The 22,489-nt window shown below is 41.5% G+C and overlaps 1 protein-coding gene across 1 annotated transcript; it reads left to right on the top strand.

Moving 5' to 3' along the window:
• The first annotated feature begins 11 nt into the window (after positions 1 to 11).
• LOC108100379 lies at positions 12 to 21,618 on the top strand. The gene is given in 15 exon segments (XM_017204228.2): positions 12 to 252; positions 4,973 to 5,322; positions 5,324 to 6,290; positions 6,293 to 7,011; positions 11,228 to 11,419; positions 12,822 to 13,400; positions 14,184 to 14,281; positions 14,352 to 14,446; positions 14,523 to 14,644; positions 15,159 to 15,536; positions 15,612 to 15,839; positions 15,913 to 16,257; positions 16,725 to 17,403; positions 17,722 to 17,893; positions 19,326 to 21,618. Coding segments are annotated over 14 exon segments (4,965 nt in total). The 5' UTR covers positions 12 to 252; positions 4,973 to 5,259; the 3' UTR covers positions 19,654 to 21,618.
• Positions 21,619 to 22,489: the final 871 nt, after the last annotated feature.

The following is a 22,489-nucleotide window of genomic DNA, read 5'->3' as shown; positions in this document are numbered from 1 at the left end:
TAGGTGTGTGGGCTGAGCAAACCAACAACAACCAGTCGACAAACAAACAAACAACAGAAAAAAAAACAAAGAATAAAACACAAACCAACCGAGAGGCAAACAAATTGCTAAAATAAATGTGCGGCGGGGGGCAGAAGAGGCAGCAGCAACAAAGACTCAACAAAAGGAAGCGGACTCGAAAAAAGAAGAAACAGAAATCGGAATCGGAATCGGAATTGGAATCGAAGAGGTCCCATTAATGAACCAACCAAGGTGAGTAAGAGCTGGTGACAATCATCGAGGAGTGGGTGCACTGAGGAAAATTTTTTCATTTCAATCAAATTAACGAGATTTCTATTTTTTAAATTAAGTATTTTATCTTACCAGACTACTGAGCCTTTTTGTTTTTAAAAGTCAACACAGACTACAAGTTCAAAATAGGACATCATAAACTAATTAAACTTGATTACAATTACAAAAAACTATTCCCCACTTTATTACACACTTTTTAAGCCAATTCAAAATTATTTAGAAACTTGTAAATCATATTTAATATTATTCAGTAGTTAAAAGAAATGTTACAAAATATTTAGATATTCTTTTCTATTTCTTTCCCTGTTTATAAATTCAGAAGCCCAATGATAGCGGAATGATGGATGGGCATTGTTTCACTTTAGCGGGGCTTTGTGTTGTGTTTTTGTTTCGGTTTTGCACTCTGCACTCTGACCCGCTTTGTTAAGACAAAACCCCAGGAAAAGTTAGCAACCAGCCAACCTACCAACCGAGCCAACCGAGCCAACCAGCCAACCTCTTTGCATAAATCACAGCCTGGCTGTGCGGCCCTCTGATAACTTTAAAAATCAATTTGGGCCGAATGTGTCGCCGGCATCAAAGATTAAACTTTGCCTCTTCTGACACGGGGCTCTGCTGGATATTCAGCTGGCTCAATTTGCGAGGGACCTCGATTCGCTCTGGTTGGGTTTACTCCTCTACGGTTTGCTTCGGTTTGGTTTATCGATCAAACTCCGGCTGCAAGTTGGCCAGGTGGGCTCGGTATTCGGATGCGGTTCCTCCTCCCAATGCTCCTTCTCCTCCTCAACAATCGCAAATTCCCCCTCGAACTTGGCAACTTTTGCTGCGCCTTTTGATTGCTCAGCAAAATGTTACATTACCACAGCCACATAAAAGCTGGCATCGTAATAATGTGCTCAGGCCAGGGGCATAATTCTAACTCAGCCCGAGCCATCACTTCGCTTGTCTATATACAGTCTGTCCTCTGTAACACTGTTCCGAATAAATTCGTTTAATTATACAGGGGCATATCTATAAAAAAATACTTAAAAATATATTTTATTTTATTACTAATAACCTAAGGTTAAAATCACTCAAAATCAAGTCAAAAATAGTACTCCGGTTCACATCATATTAACTCAATATTCTTAATCAAGTAAACATTAAAAAATATATTTACTGATTTTACCCAAAACCCACTTCCAAATAGCTCTTGCTTATGGGAAAATAAATATATATATATTTTTGTATATTTTGATTTAATAAATTAAATGTTTCTAAAGCAAGAGTAGTGCAATTAAAAAGTTTAAAAGTACATATAAGCTTAAAAAGAAAATCTAAAAGGGAATATACTTTTGATATTGAGCTTCAAGCATTCTTAACCGGTTTTCGCAAATTGTTTTATGAAATTGGATATTCAAAAGATATCATCATGTATCAATATCATATCATAATTTTCTAAAATAAAACAGTGTTATAATTTATAGAAGTAGGACTGTACATGAGGTGTTGGCAAGGCGCGACTGGCACTTCATCGGCGAGACTGGTCAGCGATTCGAGTAAATCCCGCCGGGGTAAATGGCAATTCGCGCATAAATCGCGCTTGGACCCGAAAGAAGACGCCTCCGGGGTCCTGAAATAGTGGTTGTGTCATTTTTTTAGCGGGCTGCCTGGACTCCATCACACTGCCAATTTGTATGTGGTTCACGTCTTCCGAGTGCGTCAGCGAAGCCTGAATGAAACTTGCTTTGGATGTGGACTTCTGGGGTCTGGGTTCCCGTTTCTCTGGGTTCTGAGTTCTGAGTTCTGAGTTCCTTGGGTTTGAGTTTTGGGTTCGGGTTTCAGATGTCTGGGAGGGCGGGCTGCAAATGGCACGGGCCCGGTTCTTATGCTGATGACATCATAACAATAAAAATTAAATTGTTGCTGCTCTGACAGGCGGCGGAAATGACGGCGCTTCGCGGCTAGTTGTTGTTTTCTTTGCCGCTGTGTCGGACGGATTTTGTTGCTGCACTGAAATTGAAAAGCGCCTTGAACTCGAAACCCCCTTTCTGCTTTACACCCACCAACAACCCAACAACCAACCCACCAGCCAACCAAGAACGCCTTCTCTGGAGTATGAGGTCCTGAATATAAAATTTTATCACAAGACACACATTTAATTTAATTTAATGAGAGGCGAACAACATGCTCGCTTATCTTTAAACGTTCTGCGATTTTGCCTGCCGTGATACAACGTTGTTGTTTTCGAGAATCCCACTCCGCTCCCGGGATTCGTGGCCCTCACGGAATATTTAAATTGGTTTAGGAGGTGGCGGCAATTATGCAGGGTGAGTCCTTGGCCGCGTTTATACGTTTTCTATTACCAAATTCTGAAAGTTATCACCCAAAGGTGTAAGCGTAGACCACTTAAAAAAGGGGTAATGAATATTTAAATTCAGCCTTCGTTTTAAACAGTACACTTTTAGTTTTTCCTGTTTTTCCTATTAAAGCTGAAATTTGTTTCCGGGGTGGAGAAATAAATTCATAAACTTTCTAGAAAGTTGTTTTTTGGTTAACTAAAACAGGAATGAATTAGATACCTCGCTTGTGTTTTTAATTTGTTAAAAATGCTCTTATCAGTTGAAAGCCGTAAAGGTTCCTTTTCCGAATTAAAGGTTAAGGCAGAGATTAGGAATCGGGCCATTGTACTTGATTCCCAGAGGGGATTTCCCGGGAACCAATCTCCTTCCTTTGGGGAGATGAAATCACATCGTGTCACTGTTTTTGCTCGACCTTTTGTGCGCTCCTTTGGTTTTGCACTAATGTGATTAGAAGGCGGTGTCCCCAGGACTCGGGGGAACATGTCTGTCGATTAGGCAACGTGTTAAGAACACTTAATTGAAAATAACTTGCTAGGTGACCCCCCTCTTGAAAGGTCCCCTCCCCTCCCCCTTTGAAAGGGGGTGAAAATCAGCACAGTTCAGGAGGCACAACACCACCGAAATATAGAAAAAAAAGAAACAACTCCCATCCTCGCCTCGTCCTTGAGCTGTCAGCACCCCCAATGTGTGTGTGGCATGAAGGATGGTTGGCTTTATTAAAGACCCGGCTGGTTGGTTGGCTCACTGAACTCCCTTTCCCTGCCCGGCTTAATTATACATTATTTTGGCCAAAACACAAGCAAACTGCGGCGAATGGTTCGTTGCTTTTGCTTTGGTTCGGTTTAGCCAACTTGGAGTGGAGGGCCATTGGATTTCGGTTGGGGGCACGTTGCGTGTTTGAGGGGCGTCCAGGCGTGTGCAATGATTTATTTGCAACAGCCAGGGGCAAGCTGGCTGTCAACTCTCGAACTCACTTCCCCCAACCCCCCTCCCTTCATCCTCCCACCACCCCCTTCACATACGCACTCTCTATGTTTATTTACTGTTATATTTATGTGCAAATAATATTAATAACAATAAAGTTTTCTTGCCCGTTTTATGGCCAAGTTTGCTTGCCCACCCTTTTAGCAAAAAAAAAAATAAATAAAATGGAGGGGAAAAATTCAAGGAAAATCAGGAAAATAGGCACACGAATTGTTTATCGTTGGTCCTTTCCCTAGAAGAAGATCTTAAAGTTATGTTGCGAATATAAATGTACGATTATGGCGAGAGTACAGAACGTGACTGAGCAGAAATATCAATAAATAGGCTAAAATGCAAGGGAAAAACAAACCTAATCGGTGGACTGGATCTGTAAATATTTAATGTCATGAATGTAAAATTGTGTTTCTCTGTTGCTGTTGCTGTATTTTTGCAAAATCTCTCGTTAGATAGACAAATTACTAGGACTTTAATTAAATATTCCCATGAAACTGCAACGAACTTGAGCTTTGACTCGCCAAATTGGTTTCCGATTCTGCCTGATTAATTCAGTTTTGCCAATCGGTTGACAGCAAAATATGCACATTGATTAAACTTTTTGGATTTTCCATCGATTGCCAATCGCTTTGCATCGCATCCCGGATTCGGAAAATTATGTGAAAACCCCCGAGGACAAGCTGGTCGACGTCGTTTTCATCGTTCTCCTCTCGATTCGTCTCGTCTCGTCTCGACTCGTTGTCGTCTCTCATTTGAAATGCTAACACGTTTCCCCAATTTCCATAACAACAACCGAAAAACTTTAAAGGTTGCATACACAAATCGAAGGGCGAAAAATAGCAATAACGTTCGAGGATTATGGCTGAATGGATTATCCTAAATTGATTTGCTCCGAAAGTGCTTATTTGCATCACTTGTTGTTGGTTGCCTTTGAGGAAGGTTAGTTTTTTACGTTTTTCATGTAGTGGAAAAATTGGTGCGTTCATAACATATATATTATTGAATAATGGTGAAGGAAAGTGTATGAGTTTAAGTTAAAGAGTTAAAGAATTGAAAGAGATGCGTATATAAATCATTTTTTTTTTTTTTTAAAGAAACATATATTTATTTTCACAAAAATATAGATTTATTTTCACAAATATTTTATACAGGATTACTATTTCGGTTTTGCATATACTAAATGTTAAATATAATTTTAGAACCTCAAATATTTGTTAACTGTTTGTTTATGTTTTCAGACTGAATTCTTTTTGAAGCACCCACTCCTCAACAGTTATCCAAACTGAATATGATTTTGCAAGCCAATAAATGACTCAAGATAACCATTTTAACCCCTTTCCGATCCCCATCTCTCATTTCAGCAAACCAACGAAAGTTAAGATACTAGAATAAGCAATACGAGCAACTACTTATAACCAAACCGCTTCAAATGCACCTAGTGTTAGTCGAATTAAGGAACACAACTCAACGAGTGTGGATCTTGGGGAAAATCAACGCTTCATAAATTAAAGAATTAGTGAATAACGAACCAACGGAGTAACGGACCAGCTAAGTAAGAGATATATCCCATCGGGGTCACCAGTTGAGATATCCCATCGGGGTCACCAATTGGCGGGGGAATCAATCATCACGGCGAAGGGCGGCCGTAATGGGTGGTGGCTTTGCGGCGCCACCGATTACGATAGCCAGCAGCCAGCAGCAGCGATCCGGAACCGGATCTTCTCATCCCCCCTCTCCCTGCGACGGATATGCACGAGAAACTCCTCGAGAAGGAGGACAAGACTGAGAGGACCAATCTGCTTGGCCGCTCCAAGGAGAAGCCGCCCAAGGAGAAGGCGCCCAAGCAATCGAAGTTCGCGGAGCGTCTGCGTCGCTCCTTTAGACGCGGCGACCATCGATCGCTGGAGATTAAGCGGCAGGAGCCCACGCCGGAGGAGCTGAAGGCCAAGAGTCGGGCGACTCCACCGCCCACGACGAGTAGTCTCCACTCGGACAACAACAATCGCCTGCCCTTCGCCCTCAGTCACTTGAATCTTCCCGGTTTGGGATTGGGAGTGGGTGTTGGTGTGGGTTTGGGTGGCCACATCAATCCCGCCCTGCTGCTGGACAGCCCCGACGAGTGCACGCCGCCGGAGTACGGGTATCGGCATCTGAGTAGCGTGGCCACCACCAATTCGAGCACTTCCCTGGAGAGCAGCTGTGAGCTGGGCGAGCTGAGTGGCTCGCAGAACAGTGTGTTCTACTGGACCTCCATGGGTGGCGAGGTCAGCACGCAGGCGGGGGGAGCAGGAGCAGCACGAATAGATAGAAAGGAAACAGGAGGAGGAGCAGCAGGAGCAGGAACAGCTGCTTTATCAGCCAGCGAAAATCAGGAGAGACGTCGTTTGGAAACCCAAAGCAGCAATCGCAGTGATCAGCAGGTGATTGCCACCACAACAACAGCTTCTTCGGCGCCGGGAAACAGCAGTCGGAGTTGCAGTTTGACCAGTGAGAGCAGTTCCATTCGGTTGACCCGCCTGCAGAACTTCCTCTTCAAGAGCAGCAACGAGAGCTCGCGGAGCTGCCAGGGCCACTCGAACGAGGGATTCACCGTGTCCTCGCACAACTCCTCCTCCGGCGAGTGGGAGCAGCTGGGCGCCTATCTCTCGAGCAGCAGTGGCGTCGGCGGTGGCCATGACTTCCAGGGGGATCCTTCCCCGAGGAGAGCACCCCGGAGGAGACGGAGGGCACGCTTCCCGTGGAGACGAGCAGCAGTGGTGGCGGTGGTGGTGGCTACTACCAATACACCCTGACCTCCCCGAACAATCCCTTTCTTCCCGAGATCACGGCGAGGACCTACCACAGCACCTACAGCGAAGATGGAGTGGTTGAGGCGGGTGGTGAACCCACCACGGATGACCTCCAGCTGGAGGGGAATCTCAAGTACGGATCGGCGCAGCTGCCAACGCCTTCGTACAGTCGCGCGGGATCGCAGGAGTCGACGCACAGCGAAGGGGGAGGAGGACCTCCTGGACCCACGCCCAGTCCCGCCTCCAGTTCCTCCTCCACGCCGGGCAGGCATCGCCGCAAGCTCTTCAGCCTGAACTCGCCCACGCGGCTGCTGCACCACCAGCAGACGCAGCAGGCACCACCGAGTGGTGCCAACTCCGCATCGCCGCCATCGGGAGGAAGTAGCAACGAAGGTGGCTCCAGCGGGAAGTTCAACTCGGCCAGTTTGGTGAGGAGCTTGAATCCCTTCCTGCCCAGCGTTACTTCGCCCAAGAAGAAGACCCCGCACAAACAGTCGGCGGTGACCTCGCCGGGCTCTTTGACCCCTGACCTAAGCACAAAGCGCGAGGAGTTCCTGCGGGCAACGATGAAGATCTGTTTGGTGGTCTCGCCGCCGAACAGCAAATTGCAGGTGAGTCCGGGAATAAATGAAAAAGATGATGGCGGTGGAGGTGGAGGGGGAGCATCGCATCCTGGTGGTCAACAAATTATGCGCGGCCCCTATCAAATGTTTACTTAGCGAAATGAGAATAAACATATTTCCACTCTTATGTCCGCTCGTATTTTTGTTTTATTTCCCTCTGTTTTTTTGTTTGTTTTTTTTTTTTTTTTATTTTTGCTTGGCTCGTGCTCTTGTTTATCTTTTAAGTCGGGATATTAAATTACAGCATTACTCGCGAACAGCAGCGAAAATAATTTTACACCCATGACGTCAGCTGGAAAATAAGGACGGCATCTCTAAGCATCTTTCAAAACCTATAAATTATTTTATTTAATATTCAACTTGTTTTTAAATTACAATTTTACAACACATAGCATTCGCCATTGGATTAGTGATTATTATTTTGTAAAATTTCTATTTATGGTTTAATAAAGCTTTAAGAAAACATTTAAAAATCATTTTTATTCTTTTTATTAGTATGAGTAATATTATATATTTATTTATATAATATTGTATATTATCAATATATTTATTTATAGTTATAGATTTAATTTTTCTAAGAATATTATGCCTATAATATTGCTCATTTTACATTATTATTTACTTTATTACAGCTTTTCAATATTTCTTTTTTAAGTGCACTTTTCATTTACCAAAATACAATACATATTTTATAATACTAATGCAATAATTAATTGAACTTACCAAAACCCACTCAATTAGTCTATTTTTAACTACTACGAGTGAGCTTTTAAGAAGATCCCACCAAAATGCACAAATTCAGTTTGCCAACAGATTTTATGCTTGAATGGAACTGCAATAAAGTGCTCTGAGTGCCATGGATTTCATAAATATTATAACAGAGACATTAGACATGACGTATACGCAGTGTGGTTGCACAGAAACAAATGTGTGTGTGTTTGTGTATGTTTGTGTGCGTGCGAGGAATTCAATTGTCGCCGGAAGATATTTAGAGGCATTAGCGCAAGTGCAGTCAAGCAATAAATTGCATCGACGATTTGTCCAGTCCGCAAATGGGAAATTCTAAGCCCCGCATGAAAGCCCAAGGAAAATGCCGGGAAAGCCATGCCTCCATTTCCAATGGCGATGCACTGTTTTGTTGGCTAAACTGCGGCTTTTCCATCTATTCAGATTATCATCATTCCATCAGTGAGAGGGAGAGAGTCTGGTAAATATTTTCGTACGAGCAGGCATTCAGGGAAAAATCTCTCGGCTTTCTCGGGGCATCTAAATAGGCCACTCTTCAGCCGTAATCATAATTTGTACGTTTATTACAAAATCTAATCCTATTAGTGGCGGCAGGCTTTCTTCAAAGGCACACAAAACAGGCTGAGTACACGTAAACGAAAACAATTATGAGGAAAAAAATATCCTAAACGAGAAAGCAGCAAACAGGCATAATAAAAATTCCAGAGAATTTAAGGCGAGCCATAAGTTACCTCAAATTGTATTTATGATTTGTTAACGATCTCTTAAAACTTGAAGTTTAACCAGAATTTTTCGAAATATCCTTTACTCTTATCTTCAATTTCCTAGTACGCATTACTTGTCAGGTTATCCGACCAAAACCCAAAGTGATTTTCCTTGTTTCGTGTCATGTGAACCAAGTTCCCTTCTATTTTTTTTAATCGCTGTGTCCTGTAAGTAGCCATGTTGACAGGGAAATTCCGTGGGCAGGACACACGTGTTGAAGCCTTTGGGTGATTAGGTAATCGCCTTAGCAACAATGGACGTGTAAGAGGATAGCAGGACGAATTGTGCAATGCCGCATTGCACTATTCCTACGCAGTATAAACAATCAGAATTATTATTTCCTCGACCGGCATTCTTCTCCAATAGCAAAGTGTTCGCTTTATGAGAACCTACGAGTAATTCTCTTGATTTTCTTTTTTGTATGTGGGAAGCAAAAGGCCAAAGAGTCAAAACAAAAACAGAAAACTTTAGTTTGACAGTATCAACGATAAGCTATCCTTTTATTTAAATAAGTTTATTTGGATTGGCTTTTAAGAAGAAATCAAAATTTTATAGTGAAATGCAATAATTGTTTACTTTCTGGCTTCACCTATGGCAAATAACATATTTCTGGAATAATGTTATATTACAAATAGATTTTATTTTTATAGATAAAATATATTTGAATATTTATAAATTTGAATAAAATAAAACAAGGAACAATAGGAGGTTTAAAAGGGAACTTCATTTAAGGTTTCTTTTTGTTATAAAGATTATTTAATTTTTTGCTGGTATTAGCTTTGTAGATTTCAGTGTCCAATATACCCGGTCACTTCTAATTACTGGACACATCCAGCCAAGCCGCAGTGGGCGAACAATTCACAATATAACCGGAAACAAAAACATAAACCAGAGCAAAGGGCAAGGCGATGCCTGGCAAAGTGTTCGCAGGGTGAGGGCCGCCAGCTGGAAATTGCCAAAACAGAATGTGAAATATTGTCGTCAGCAGGAATAATAGACCATTGCCCGTATCCTTGGGCGCACTCCGGGCGAGTCGGTGGTCCTGGTCGGTCGTTGGTTCCAGGGGAGATTAGCGGCATCATGGGGCTGAATGGCATCCATCTCGGAGCTTAAATTCCCCCAGCTCGACTGCCATGCATGCCGCACCCTGGACTCGATCTCGGATTCGGATGGCAGATACCTCATCCATTTAGAGTTCCGGCAATGCATTCAGTTGGAAACATTTTAACAAGCTTAATATGAATGAATAACGAAGTAATGGATATATTCTGTGGCAATTAGAAGCACAGGAAAATATGATTCGAGAAATCCATTTCAGAATTTAAATCTTAAATATTGTTGAGATTTAAATTGTTTGTTGAATATTTTAACTGAAAATAATATATGTTTTTTTTCTTCTTTAAAAGGGGTTTAATCTTAGATTTCCTTCAGTAAACCATCTTAAGTCTGTCACAAAATGACTAAGAATTACACCCTTCGATTTGAATGCGGTTAAAGTGAATTTAAGCACAAGGTTTTCCGCCAAGCACAATTTAAACCGAGGCATTGAGTTGAGTAAATCGCAGCCACATGGCTGGGGAGGGGGTCCTTTCAAAAGGACGAGGCTGATGGGTGATGGGTGAGGCATTGACTTTGAGGCGGACCCTGACTTTGGGCCACGTCCACACTCACTCGGCCATCCGGGGGGCACTTGACTGATGTAATCTCAGTGCATTAGGCGAGGACAGGAAACCTTCGAGGAGGACACGTCTAGGGCTCTTTGCCGCCGGCGCAATCTTTTTGTTCTCGATGCATCTTTTCTTTTTTTTTCGTTGACGATTCACCCTCGCCACCATCAGCGTTGTGGAATCCCCAAGTTGCCGAGTTACCAAGTTACCCAGAATGCCAGCCAGCCGCAAGCAATTTATTTTTCCCCAGCAAATGCAGTGAGCTTTTCATTGTCTCGCGTCGCCCGGCGCCAAAAGCATTCAAAACATTATTCTCTGCATTAAGCGCGAAATATTCAGTAATTCGATGTGGCTCCGTCGTCCTTTGGCTTTGGCTGCACCGACTTGATGGCATGTCCTTCTCCTCCTCCTCCTCCTGCGAAGGTCGCCTGCAACACAATACATTTCCGCCAGCATCTTGGGATATACAAAGCATTTCCGCTGTTCGTCCAGCACAGCTTTTTATAGCTTATAAACAACAAAAAAAAAGGCAAGCTTATCGGCATCTGGATTTATGATCTGGCAATAAATCAGTTATCTGGGTTTCTCCTTACCAAAAAAAAAAAAAAAAGCACTCGGTAAGCAAATTTTTTGCTAGTGCAAACAAGAGGATTGAATAATTACTTATTGAATTTTCATTTATTATTTAAGTAGCAATGAATTTATTATTTGATTTCAACATGAATACCATTCTTGAGTTCTTTATGAAAATAACATTTTATTATGCTGTCCACATTTATTGAATATTTTGTAATGCACCTAGTAATTTCATGCGCCATAAAAGGCTGCACTTCATCCGCTTATATTTAAATTGCATTTTTTTATTTGAACAAAAACAGGAAAACCGACGGGTTGAACACAGGAAAAACAATATGTGAAAAGCCCTCGATAGCGCGAATAAAATTTAATTATAAATATCTGCGTAACGCTTGAATGGTTTCACCCGGACACTCACAAACAGATTTCGAATTCGTTTTCCGTTGCAGCTGAAATCGAAGAGTCTCACGCACTTGGATGGCCTCGACTCGGGCGTGGTGTCCTGCCAGCACGGTCCCCCGGGAATGGCCACCAGCACCACCACCACCGCCACCGCCGGCAGCACCGCCGCAACTCCGGGACTCTTTGCCACCGCCACCGGAGCTCCACCGCCGGGTTCGCTGGGCCGACAGGCCAATGTGGTAAGTGCTGGTCGTGGGGGCCAAGGGCACATGCCTGAGCCACTGGCCAACTGCTAGGAGCTGGCCACTTAGCTAGCACATCCATCTTGCCGGGTCTGTGTGCACTGCGGGAAAAACTACAATCTGAAATTAAGAAACGAAAAAAGAATTACATTCAATACTGAATAATAATAACTTAGTGTAATAAATTCACTTAGAAGAAAAAGTACAAGACTACACTTAAAGATACTGTTTTTATGCAAATATAAAAATCTATAACAATATATATATTTTCAAAATATTTAACAAACTTTTCAATCTTTGAATTTTAAAATAAGTGCATATATTTCCTGAAAAATTAATTCTTAAATCTTTATTTAAAATTGTAATTTGAATTTTGAAATAAGTGCATATATTTCCTGGAAAATTAATTCTAAAATCTTTATTTTAAATTGTAGTTTTCCCCAGTGTAGTGTGTACAGTGCACAGTAGTGTGTGCCCACTGTAAATTCGTTATTCCTGGTCTTTCAGCCCCTCGAGAGAAAGTCCGCTCGCAAATTGATAACAAATTACTTTGCTTGCTGCTTTCGCCCGTCTTTGATTTGTGTCCATTTTGATTTTTTAGCACTTTTACTGGTCTTCGTGTAGCTGTCATTGATTTAAGCACAGTCAGTTGTTTTCCTCCGCACTAACTATTTGTATCTGTTAGTCATTTGGAAGGCTGCGCCGTGTCCTTAGTTGTCTGTTCTTTAAAAAGTACGTGACTTTTCTGCGTTTTTAAGGAACAAAAGGTTGCGTCTTTTTTCTTTCTTTCGATTTTTACTTGAGAGTTATTGATTCAACTGGCCTTAGTTATAATGAGGGATTAATATGTTTTTTCAATAGACTTAATTGCTATATACACACCTACACAAGTTGTTTTAAAGTTCTTTTATTTTAGTTTTCACTGAAGATTTTTTTTGGTGTCTTCTGCGAAAACTTTTAGTTTACTTCTTCAAAAAGTTTCAACAAAGTAAGAAAATTAGTTTCAAATGTGTTTTAATTGCATGAAATCTAAGAAATGCGTCTTGGGTAAAATATAATAGATATCCTGTTTAAAAAAAATGTTAGAGAAGTTTTATTTGGCACCACTTATACTTGAGAATTTGAATCCCTCTGCTTAACAATTGGCAATTCTTGGAATATTTTTAGAGTAGATTAAACTCTATAGTTTTTTGTAAAGTAAAAGTAATCACCTAACAAAAAAAAAATGCTCACAATATCTGTCTTCCCCCTCTGTTCTCTCTCTCTTTCTCTGTCTCTCTCCCTCTCTCTTTGTCTCTTTTTGATACCTAAATGGCTTTATAAACTTTGGTTTTTATTCGTTTGCTGAACGCTTTACAAATACCACAAAAAACCCAAAAAAAATTCGTAAAAATCTCAGACTGAGAAGGGTAAATCGACGGCACCACCCACCACCACGCAAGGTCACCCACCGCACCACCCACCCACGATTTACACCCAGGCACCGCAGATCGTGCGGCGGACGCCTTCGCTGATGCTCTCGCCCACTTTTGATGAGACCACCATGATGACGGCCAGTTCGTCCTGCTTCGGCACCGGTCACTCCAGTGCCGCCTCCTTCCACCAGCACCACCACCAAAGCCACCACAACCACCACAGCCACCACAGCCACCTTAGCCAGCACAACCAGGCTGGCCAGCAAAGCAACAACCAGCAATTGATGACCAGCAGTGGGAGCACCACCGGATGCACCACATCGGCCACTCATGCGATACCCTCCTCGAAACACTTTCAGTTCGCCGGCGAGGTGGCGGCCACATCGTCCTCGACTTTGAGTCCCTACAGCACACCCACATCCGCGTCCTACGGTGGAGGTGGAGCAGGTTGCGGTGGCCTGACCTCCCCGGCTGGATGCCCCACGTCCACAAATCCTGCGACGGTGAAAAAGAAATCCTCCTCGTTCATGAAGCGCAAGAAGCCACTGCTGACGCGCAGCGAGGTGAGTGGGGAGAAAAGACCCAACCCGAATCCACTGAACCCACTGAATCCACTGAGTCCGCTGAATCTAGTGAATCACCTGGTCAAAAGCCAGAGCTGCTATGCTGGGATTGAAGCAGATCTCAAATGGCTGCACAATCAGAAGGTCTTGTCACCTTTAAAAAAAAAAAGAAAGAAAAAAAAAAAGAAAAAGAAAAAAAGAAAAAGAATCCAACCTGCAATTAACGAGTGCGCCTGCAAAAGATGGTGAATTATGCTCGGCAGAATATACATTTTTAATTTCTTTATTTGCCGTTGTCGCCTTAATCAGCAAAAGTTGTTGTAGATCTTTCCCGCTTTCCCCTTCCTTTTCCTCGCTTTCCTCTTCCTTTCCTTTTTCTTGGGTTTTCTCCTTGCCGCCGCTTTTCTGTCACTTTTGCCACCGAGCGGAGAATTTCCCGCCAACACAAATAAGGAGAATATTTCTTGATGTTTGCCTTTTCTATCAGTAGTTTTTGTGGGCGGGCGGGCATTTTATCCCGCCCCCTCTCTCCTTTTTCCGCAGATGCAATCTTCACACTTGGGAGGGCCATCAAAGAGAGTGCTGCGGCACAAAGTCGCCAGTGATTTTTGTCAGTGGATCTCTTTGTGGCCCCTTCGAGGTCTGAATTAAAAGGTTCGCCTTTTCGGTTTGGTCCTTGAATTTGCAGATTAGGTTCTGCATCAACGGGAAGCGGCAGACCAAAAGTTCCCAAATGTCAACATATTCGCTTTGGTTAATTTCTTGGAATATCCGTTTATTTAGGTATCCAGCTCCGAGTTCTTCTCCGTGTCATTCTGCTTGGATTCGTCACAGCAGCCAGACGAGGAGTTTATTCCTGCAACTAAAGGCGTTACACTACTGTGAGTCCTTCGCAACCCCTTTCTATTTAAATACGAGAAATTATATAAATGAATTCACATGTTTTTTTAGTAATGCACTTGGCCACGCTTTGCGTAGGCGAAACCTCAGCTTTACACAAATCACAATTACGGACAATAATCCCACGCCCAGTTTTTTAGACGCAGGTAAGTCGCTTTGGTGGAACTTCCTCGGATCGGTTGACATTTTGAGTGGGCTTTCCGCCCCCCCGAATCCCGACAGGTCCTTCGCTCCTTCCCGTCTCGGTGGATGAGCAGACCGATGTGGAGAGCCTGGCTGGACACCATCTCTGCATCACGGAACGAGGCAGCAACCGCAAGCCCCTGCAAAAGGCAGCTTCCTTTGTAAGTTCAACTCGCAAACGCAAACGCAAACGGGTTGGGGTCTTATATTTTCGGGGCAAATTAAAAAGTTGACAGGGTATTTAATTGAGTCTTGCCTGAAATAAAATAAAAGGAAGCACATGCATGTAGGAGGAAATATAATTGGTTTATTTAAGGTCAAAGGTTCTTTTTGTAATTTATGACTAACCAAAAACAGATGGTTACGTTAGAAGAAAAGTAAAATAAAGAAGAAACAATGATTCAAATTCAAACTTACTAAAGATTTGTTTTGAACTGAGTTGATGTAATAATTTATTTAATTAGTGATTGTTTACTGCACAAAAAAAAAAAAAAAACTTAAATCTTTTATGAAAATTCTGCTTTAATGCTCATCGTTAACTTAAAAAAACATGTTACTAAATTTCTTGAACCGAACTTAATTCCTTTAAATGATGAATACCCATTTTTTAAAATAATTTTTTAAACACTTTCTTATTTAAAAAAATTTGTTTTTTTATTACTTTTTATTTCCCAGGGCTCCCGACAACCTCCGCCCCGACTTCTGCCCTCCGTTTCCACCGAGGAGACCAGCGAGTCGGGCGTGGCAGCCGGAAAGCAGATCAAGCAGCGGTGGTCTTCCATATTCGGGATCAAGAATCCCCAGCAGAGTCAGTTGTGCGAGTTGCTGAATAGTTATGCCAAGAACGGGGTTCCCCAGCGGGCGGATAGCATGAACTTCGATCACCCGGATCTGGTTAACTCCTTGGCATATCTGCAGGATATGCACAAATCCTGGCGGGACTTTGTGGAGAGCGATGCGATGAGCGAGTCGGAGATTAAGATTCAGACTGCCATTTGGGAGCTGGTTACCACCGAGGTTTACTACATTCACGCCCTGCAAACTGTGACGGATGTGAGTGGTTGTCTTTGGAATTTTAGTTCTTGATTTATAATTTAACATAATTTATTATTCTATTAATTTCGGTAGTTATTTTTGGCCTGTTTGGAAGCTGTGCAGGAGGAGCGACTGCTGATCGATGTCGACCAGGCGCGATTGTTCTCTAATGTGAGGGCTGTTTGTGAGGCGAACATCAAGTTCTGGACATTGTGGCTATATCCGATGGTGGCACACAGTGTGGTGACCCACGAACCGCTGCGCTGCGCCTTTTTCCAGGAGGGATTCATCAACTTTGCCTCCATTTTTGCGCCATATAAGGTGGGTTTTTGCTCCCGAAAATATACATAAACATTTTATAATTTGTATTTGCATTTATTTAATCACTTGATAGATCTACTGTGCGGAGCAGAGCACCTGCCAGTTTTACTGCAAGGAGCTGAATCATAATAACGCCCTTTTCACTTCCTATTTGGCGTGGTGCGAGTCGCAGAAGATGTGCAACCGCTTGCGACTCGCCGACATTGTGGTGCGACCCATGCAGCGACTGACCAAGTACAGCCTCCTCCTGGCGGCCATCAAGAAGCACATGAGCGACGTGGACGAGATCGAGGCCATCGATGTGATGATGCACAGCGTGGAGAACTTCGTGGGCAGCGTGAACAACCACTTGACGATGCGCCAGGAGAGCGAACGCCTCAAGGGGGTGATGGTGCGGATCGAGTCCTACGATGTGGTGGTAAGTGGTCGCTTTTGAAGATAATATTACTTTAACAACATTAGGAAAAGTTCTTTATTAAAGTAAGTGGTGCTAAAACAGTAACCATTAAATTAAAGTTAATCAAAATGTTGAGCTGAATAGTAAATATATTACACACATGGGTTCTTGGAAGAAACTTGTGATTAAAGATTATGTATTCTAGTTATTTCAGTTTTCATATATTTACCTACTCTTAAAATATTATAGTAAAATTAATGCTTATAAATATATTTGAATTTTAAAGATAAATATGATACTATTAACTGCCAAAATTAAGCAAAACTAGAAACTGTAGAAAATAATTTATTTTGAAGTATTCAGATATTTATTTATAATATAACTATATATATAATATACATTTATTAGATAAACCCATTTTAAATACAACTTAACTTTTCATTTTATTTTATTTTAAACTATTTTGCTTATTTTTTTTAACCCATTAGGACACCAATAACGAGATGCTGGACAAGCTGATCAAGCAGCACAGCCAGATGTTCGATTTGTGTGCCCCAATGCGAGGCTGCCCCGCCTACCACGTGCGGCACTTGTTCATGGAGGGCGACCACAAGTTCAAGGACAACCTGGGCAAGTCCGACGTGCACTGCTTTCTGCTCACGGACCTCCTGCTCGTCTGCAAGACGATCGCCAAGCGGGGACTGGGAGCCCTGAAGGTCATCCGGCAGCCGTACCTCACGGACCAGCTGATCGTGCAGCTGGCGCCGAACAACACGCTTAACTGCGTGTACCTCAACGAGTTCCAGGTGGCCACCACCGCGTTCACGCTGCAGTGCACCGAGGCCAAGAACTGGTACGACGCCCTGTGGCGAGCGAAGACGATCTACCAAAGACTGAAGCGCGGAGGCGGCGGCGGTGGCGGCGGAAGCGGAAGTGGCACTGTCGGCGGCGACAGCTTCCGGTTTGGCGGCAGTGGCACCAGCGGCGGAACCGCCGATTCCTTGGGTGTAAGGAAATCGCCGATGAACTCATCGATCTGCAGCCACGTCTCCAGTGCGAACAACAGCCACAGCGGCAGCGTTGAGTGGAACGACTCGCGCAACATTTCCGTCGACTTCGAGAAGACAAACTCGGTGTCCAGCGACGAGGGCTCCAGCATAATGACAGGTGTGTAGCAAGTAAAAAATAATGAAATAATAATAATAAAATAATGAATAATAAAAGGTATACAAAAATAATAATATTATTTCAAATAATTTCCTAATAAATTAGAAAAGTACAAAATTGTGTGGAATAATAAACAGAAGTTCAAGTCAAAAATCTAACAGAAATATTTATCACTTGAGTGATATTTCTGCACTTCGTTATGTTCGATTTTTTGTTAAAATACAATTTAGAAGATAAGCAATTACTATATCAGCGTTTTTAGTAGACAAAAAGACAACAAACTTAATTGTATTTATTTGAATTTAATTTCTCTAACAGGCAACCACGGAGTGAACCTGAAGGGCAAGCAGCAATTGATCAGTGGCCTGCACAAAACGAAGATGGGCATCATCGGCCAGATGGGCTCGAAGTCGGCCAACACGCTCTCCGTGCAGCCGCTGAACCATCTGGGCCAGAGTCTGCCCAACCTGAACATGCATCACAGCCACACGTAAGTTGCGTAGAGGGTGCACCACCGCCACTGACCACATGACCAGCTTCTAACCAAGTAAAACCAAGCAAGCACACTCCACCAACCACCAAACCAAACCACTCTCATCTCCCGATCACCAGATCACCAGATCACAAGATCACAAGATTACAAGATCACAGATCATAAGATCACAAGATCACAGATCAGATTTCCTGTTCAGTCACCTGTGAGCGTTAACAGGGATCGGATTCACTCTGTTTATGTTGTACCATACTCTACATTTAGTCATCATATTTATACACTGTTTTTAGCTAGTACGTACTGTAGTCATATTTTAAATATTAATGCGAAAACAACAAATAAATATTTTTATTGTGAAACTTACGACTTGAATCCACGACTAAATCATCTGCTACACAAAATTTCATTTGTGATAATCGTCTTTTTTGTTCAAGTCATTATTTTCTGAAATACCCTTGCCAAATTGAAGAAGTTTTTTGAAACCATCTTTTTATGATAGGAATGTTCACTTTCATATGTAATTATTATAAGGGATCTGTATTGTGATTGCTTCGTTCCCTTATTATTTGGTACAACATAATATTTCACTGTTGCAACTTAAATCAATTTGAAGGAAATAAATCAATTTCAATCTTCTTTGGAGAAGATATAATTTTGGCTTTGGCAAAGATGAAGTTGAAGAAGTTTAATCAAATAGAGTGTCCACTAATATCCTTTAGGAGGATTTAAAAGGAAGAATTTTGGCACAAGGGTATTTTATACTTCGGTTTCCGGAGCTATTGTTTTGTACTTAGTTTCTTTTCTTTATTTGTGCAATTGTTGCAATGCGTTTTTGTTAGGGGCAACACGACTTTTATCCTTTTTACTGTCACCGCCCACCGCTTACGTTTCCGCTTCCCTCGATTGCGATTGCGAGTCCGCAAATCGTAACCGTAACCGTAACCGGATCGAAATCCGCCAGCGTGCTCTTTACAGTATAGTATAACCTTTGTCCTACTTGTAGTAACAATACTCTGCTCGTGCCCGGCTCCACGACGAGCCACTCGGGCAACATGTTGTTGTCGCCCAGCCACCGTGGCATTTCCTACCCGCCGCCGAGCCCAACGAGGTGAGTTGTCTCCATAGAGATTAGAGTCTCCCCCGCCGAGTGCCATGTCTGATTCTTGTGTGTAACCCGTGTCTTTGTCGTCCTCCTCCCCCTTTTCTTCGCAAAACATATGAATACAAAAAAAAACAATGCTCTGCGTCTTGTCCTGAAATCGATCGATCCTGAACTCTCATTTAACCACCACAACAACATCCTCTGCGCCTCATCGCAAACTCGACTGCCGCATCGCCATCTGCTCGCCGACTAACCCACCGTTGCTAATGCGTGTCCTTCTTCGTAATGTCGTTGCTACCGTTTCCTCCTTCCTCGATGCTCCTGCAGAGTTCCACTGCAGCGGGGAATGGCCTTCTCCACGTCGACGAAGAATCCGCCGCTGCGAAAGACGAGGAACATCACCTCCCAGAACAGTATTAACTGGCATCAGATACCGGCCACGCCCACGCCGCCCAGTCCTCGATCGCAGCACCAATCGCCGGGAGTGGTTTGCATGCAGAAATCGCTGCCCCTTCTGGTTCCCAATGAGGAGGGTCAAGGTCAGGGTCAAGGTCATGGCCACCCACCACCGCCGCCGCTGCACAAACAGCTCTCCCACCAGGCACCGCTGCCCACCTCCAATCACCACCAGTCGAGCACCGAAACGGATGTCTGATGGGGATCGGGTCCAGGATCGGAGAGAGTCCACAAGCCGCAGAATGTACTTACCAATAGATCTGTCACAAAATACCAGTTAAAAGTAGCCATCTATCCGGAGGACTCCCACTTAAAATAAGTTTAGAAAATCACCTTTAATTTGTAGAACTTTAATAAGGAGAAATTAATATTTTTAAAATAAAATAATTTATAAAGCTTTCTTAAAATAAAATTCTCTTTTAAAAGTTTGGAGTTTAGTTTGGATGCATATCTTTCATATCCTTGAAAATATTTCAATTTGAAATTTTAAATTTACCAAATTTTAATTCAGAAATCTAGTAAAAATTAAAGGTGATTTTCTAAAATTCAAGTTAGATTTCATTCTGAATGCCGGACATCGTGAACTTGTTATGTGAAAACCGCACTCTTGGGTCCAAAGCTGATATTGAACTTATCTACATTCCATAACTAACCAAAACCCATAACTCAACACCATGGCGAGATTTAAATTCAGAATCCCAGGCTCCGCACACTCGCCATTTTAATCTTCCCATAACGATATAAAGACAAATAAAGTTTAACCGATCTAAAGTTAGTATACTTGTTACCTTAGAATACGCAGAGTTCGAACGCCATATATACAGAAACATACTTAGATTGATCACAAGCTTTATGAAAGTGTTTCCATACTATTGATGTAAGTCGTTACTTTCCTTAAGTAGGTAAATCAAATGTTACAGTCAAAATAAAGATAAATAAACACAAAATATAGTCATATATCTTACTGGCTGCCCATTGTGTGCATGTGAAATGGAAATCCATTAGAGAGGAATTAGAAATATTTTCCCATTTGGTTAGTGTATTTATAAAAGGCTAAACTCATATTCAGTATTTCCAAAATAAAACCTGAGTTCCATATTTTTTTTGTAGGAAACTTAACTCAATGTTACGTACATATGTGTATACCAAACTAGAGTATTAACCGGATTTCGGTCAAAATGTGTATAAATAATTATGTTATCTTTAGAAATGAGATTAGGTAAGCTGTAGTCTTCTTCCACAAAAGTTATGGAGGTGAAAACCAGGCGATACGTTTTAACACTTAGCTATATTCATATGGGTGATACATTTTAACTAAGTTTACTGAAATTTAGATTTAAAATCCGTTTATTGAAACCCATTATCCTTTTTGGCTATCAAAAATAGAAAACTTTCACTTAATTTTCTTTCTTTCCGATTCTTTTTTACCATTTCCCAAAACTATCCTACACTTTTAACAAACATATAGATACCATAACTTATTGAATAGTGAAGTAAGGCCTAGCTATTGCTCTTCCTTTGAAAAGATTTTCAACCCGAAGGACGACATTTGCGAGGCAAAAATGTGCTATCTGCAGATTTTCGCCAAGCGATTTGTACATATTATCGAGGGGAAAGCGTGACATAAGTTCTAAATTACATATAGGGAGACAAACGAATACATATACACAACATATATATAGGGATTATATTTATATACATATATTGTAAGATGTGTACTTTTCGAGATAAAGAGATTGCACACAAGTGAGCTACAGAATTACTACAATATACAACTGCAATACAAAGTGTTAAATGTATTTTTATGTACGAATACTTACCAATATTTAGGGCTGCGTAGAGCTGAGATCGTATTTTAGAGTACTTAGTTTGTACTTAGTTCGAGGGCATCAAGCTGGATTAATCTGTAACCAGATACATTCGTGTACAAATATCTAATCTTCTCCTTGGGTTAATCCAAAGGGTATATGCATACATACTTACACTTAGTACGTGGTACTTAGAAGTTGAACTTAATGTTATTGCAACTATATCTAATTGCAATTTATTTACAAAGGAACACAACCAAAATAAGAAACAGAAAACAAAGAGTAAAGTGCAAAAAAGCTTTATTTACACGCTTGAACAATAAATATCAAAATTATTTGTAATGTAAACAACCAAATTTATGTGGTTTTATTTCACTTAAAGATTGGTAAGTAAGTATGGCTTTTATTGTTTGATTAATAGCAAAGGACAATATGGCCTTATCCTGAATTAAGTAACTTTGTCAAGCTAAATAGTCGTCATTTAAAATCAATTACCCACCGAAAATATGGAAAAAATCTGTATTTCCATAGTGACATCGAGCCAACTGCACTGGACAACATCGATTATTTAACCATTAAAAAGTTTTGCGGCAGCTGCAACCAAGAAGGACACTGAGCCAAGGATGCAACTTGATAAATGAAGGGCCATCGTATCGGGAAAGTAATGTCATTGAATGAGCCATAACTAATTGGCCAGACTTTTTATATACCACTTACCCGTAATAAAGTTGTTTGAACTTTTGATAAAGCAATTATTACAATTTTATGGAAAATCCATTTTGGCTGGCATTTAACTTAAAATGTAACTAATAATTTAGCTTAATGAATGATAAACGAACAACGCAGGGTCATGAGTTCAGGCAGCAGTGTAATTTATTAATGACCTCATTCATTTCAAATGATATTTGCCTAATTAAAAGTTCTTTACATTTTGCATAACGAATTAATTGGCCAAATTAAAGGGCACCATGGAGAGAATAATTTTAAATGTAATTAGTCAGCAGATAAATATTCGGAAATAGTAATTTTGAAGTTGATATAGTTTATGAAAGCTATTAGCTAGCTCCAAATTAAACAAGCTTCTTTTGGGTTATATTTCAGAAAGATTATTCTGCCGAATAAACCAGCAATTTTACAGTCACCGCAGTGAACTAATAATTTTATTTTCTCCTGCTTATCCTTGCATTTGGCAGAAATATAATGCAGGCAGCCAGGAGAACACTTAAA

The sequence above is a fragment of the Drosophila ficusphila genome, unplaced genomic scaffold (genome assembly GCF_018152265.1).
Source record: "Drosophila ficusphila isolate 14025-0441.05 unplaced genomic scaffold, ASM1815226v1 contig_286, whole genome shotgun sequence".
NCBI lineage: Eukaryota > Metazoa > Arthropoda > Insecta > Diptera > Drosophilidae > Drosophila > Drosophila ficusphila.
The sequence above is the reverse complement of the archived record's forward strand: the minus strand, read 5'-3'. Positions and strand labels throughout refer to the sequence as shown.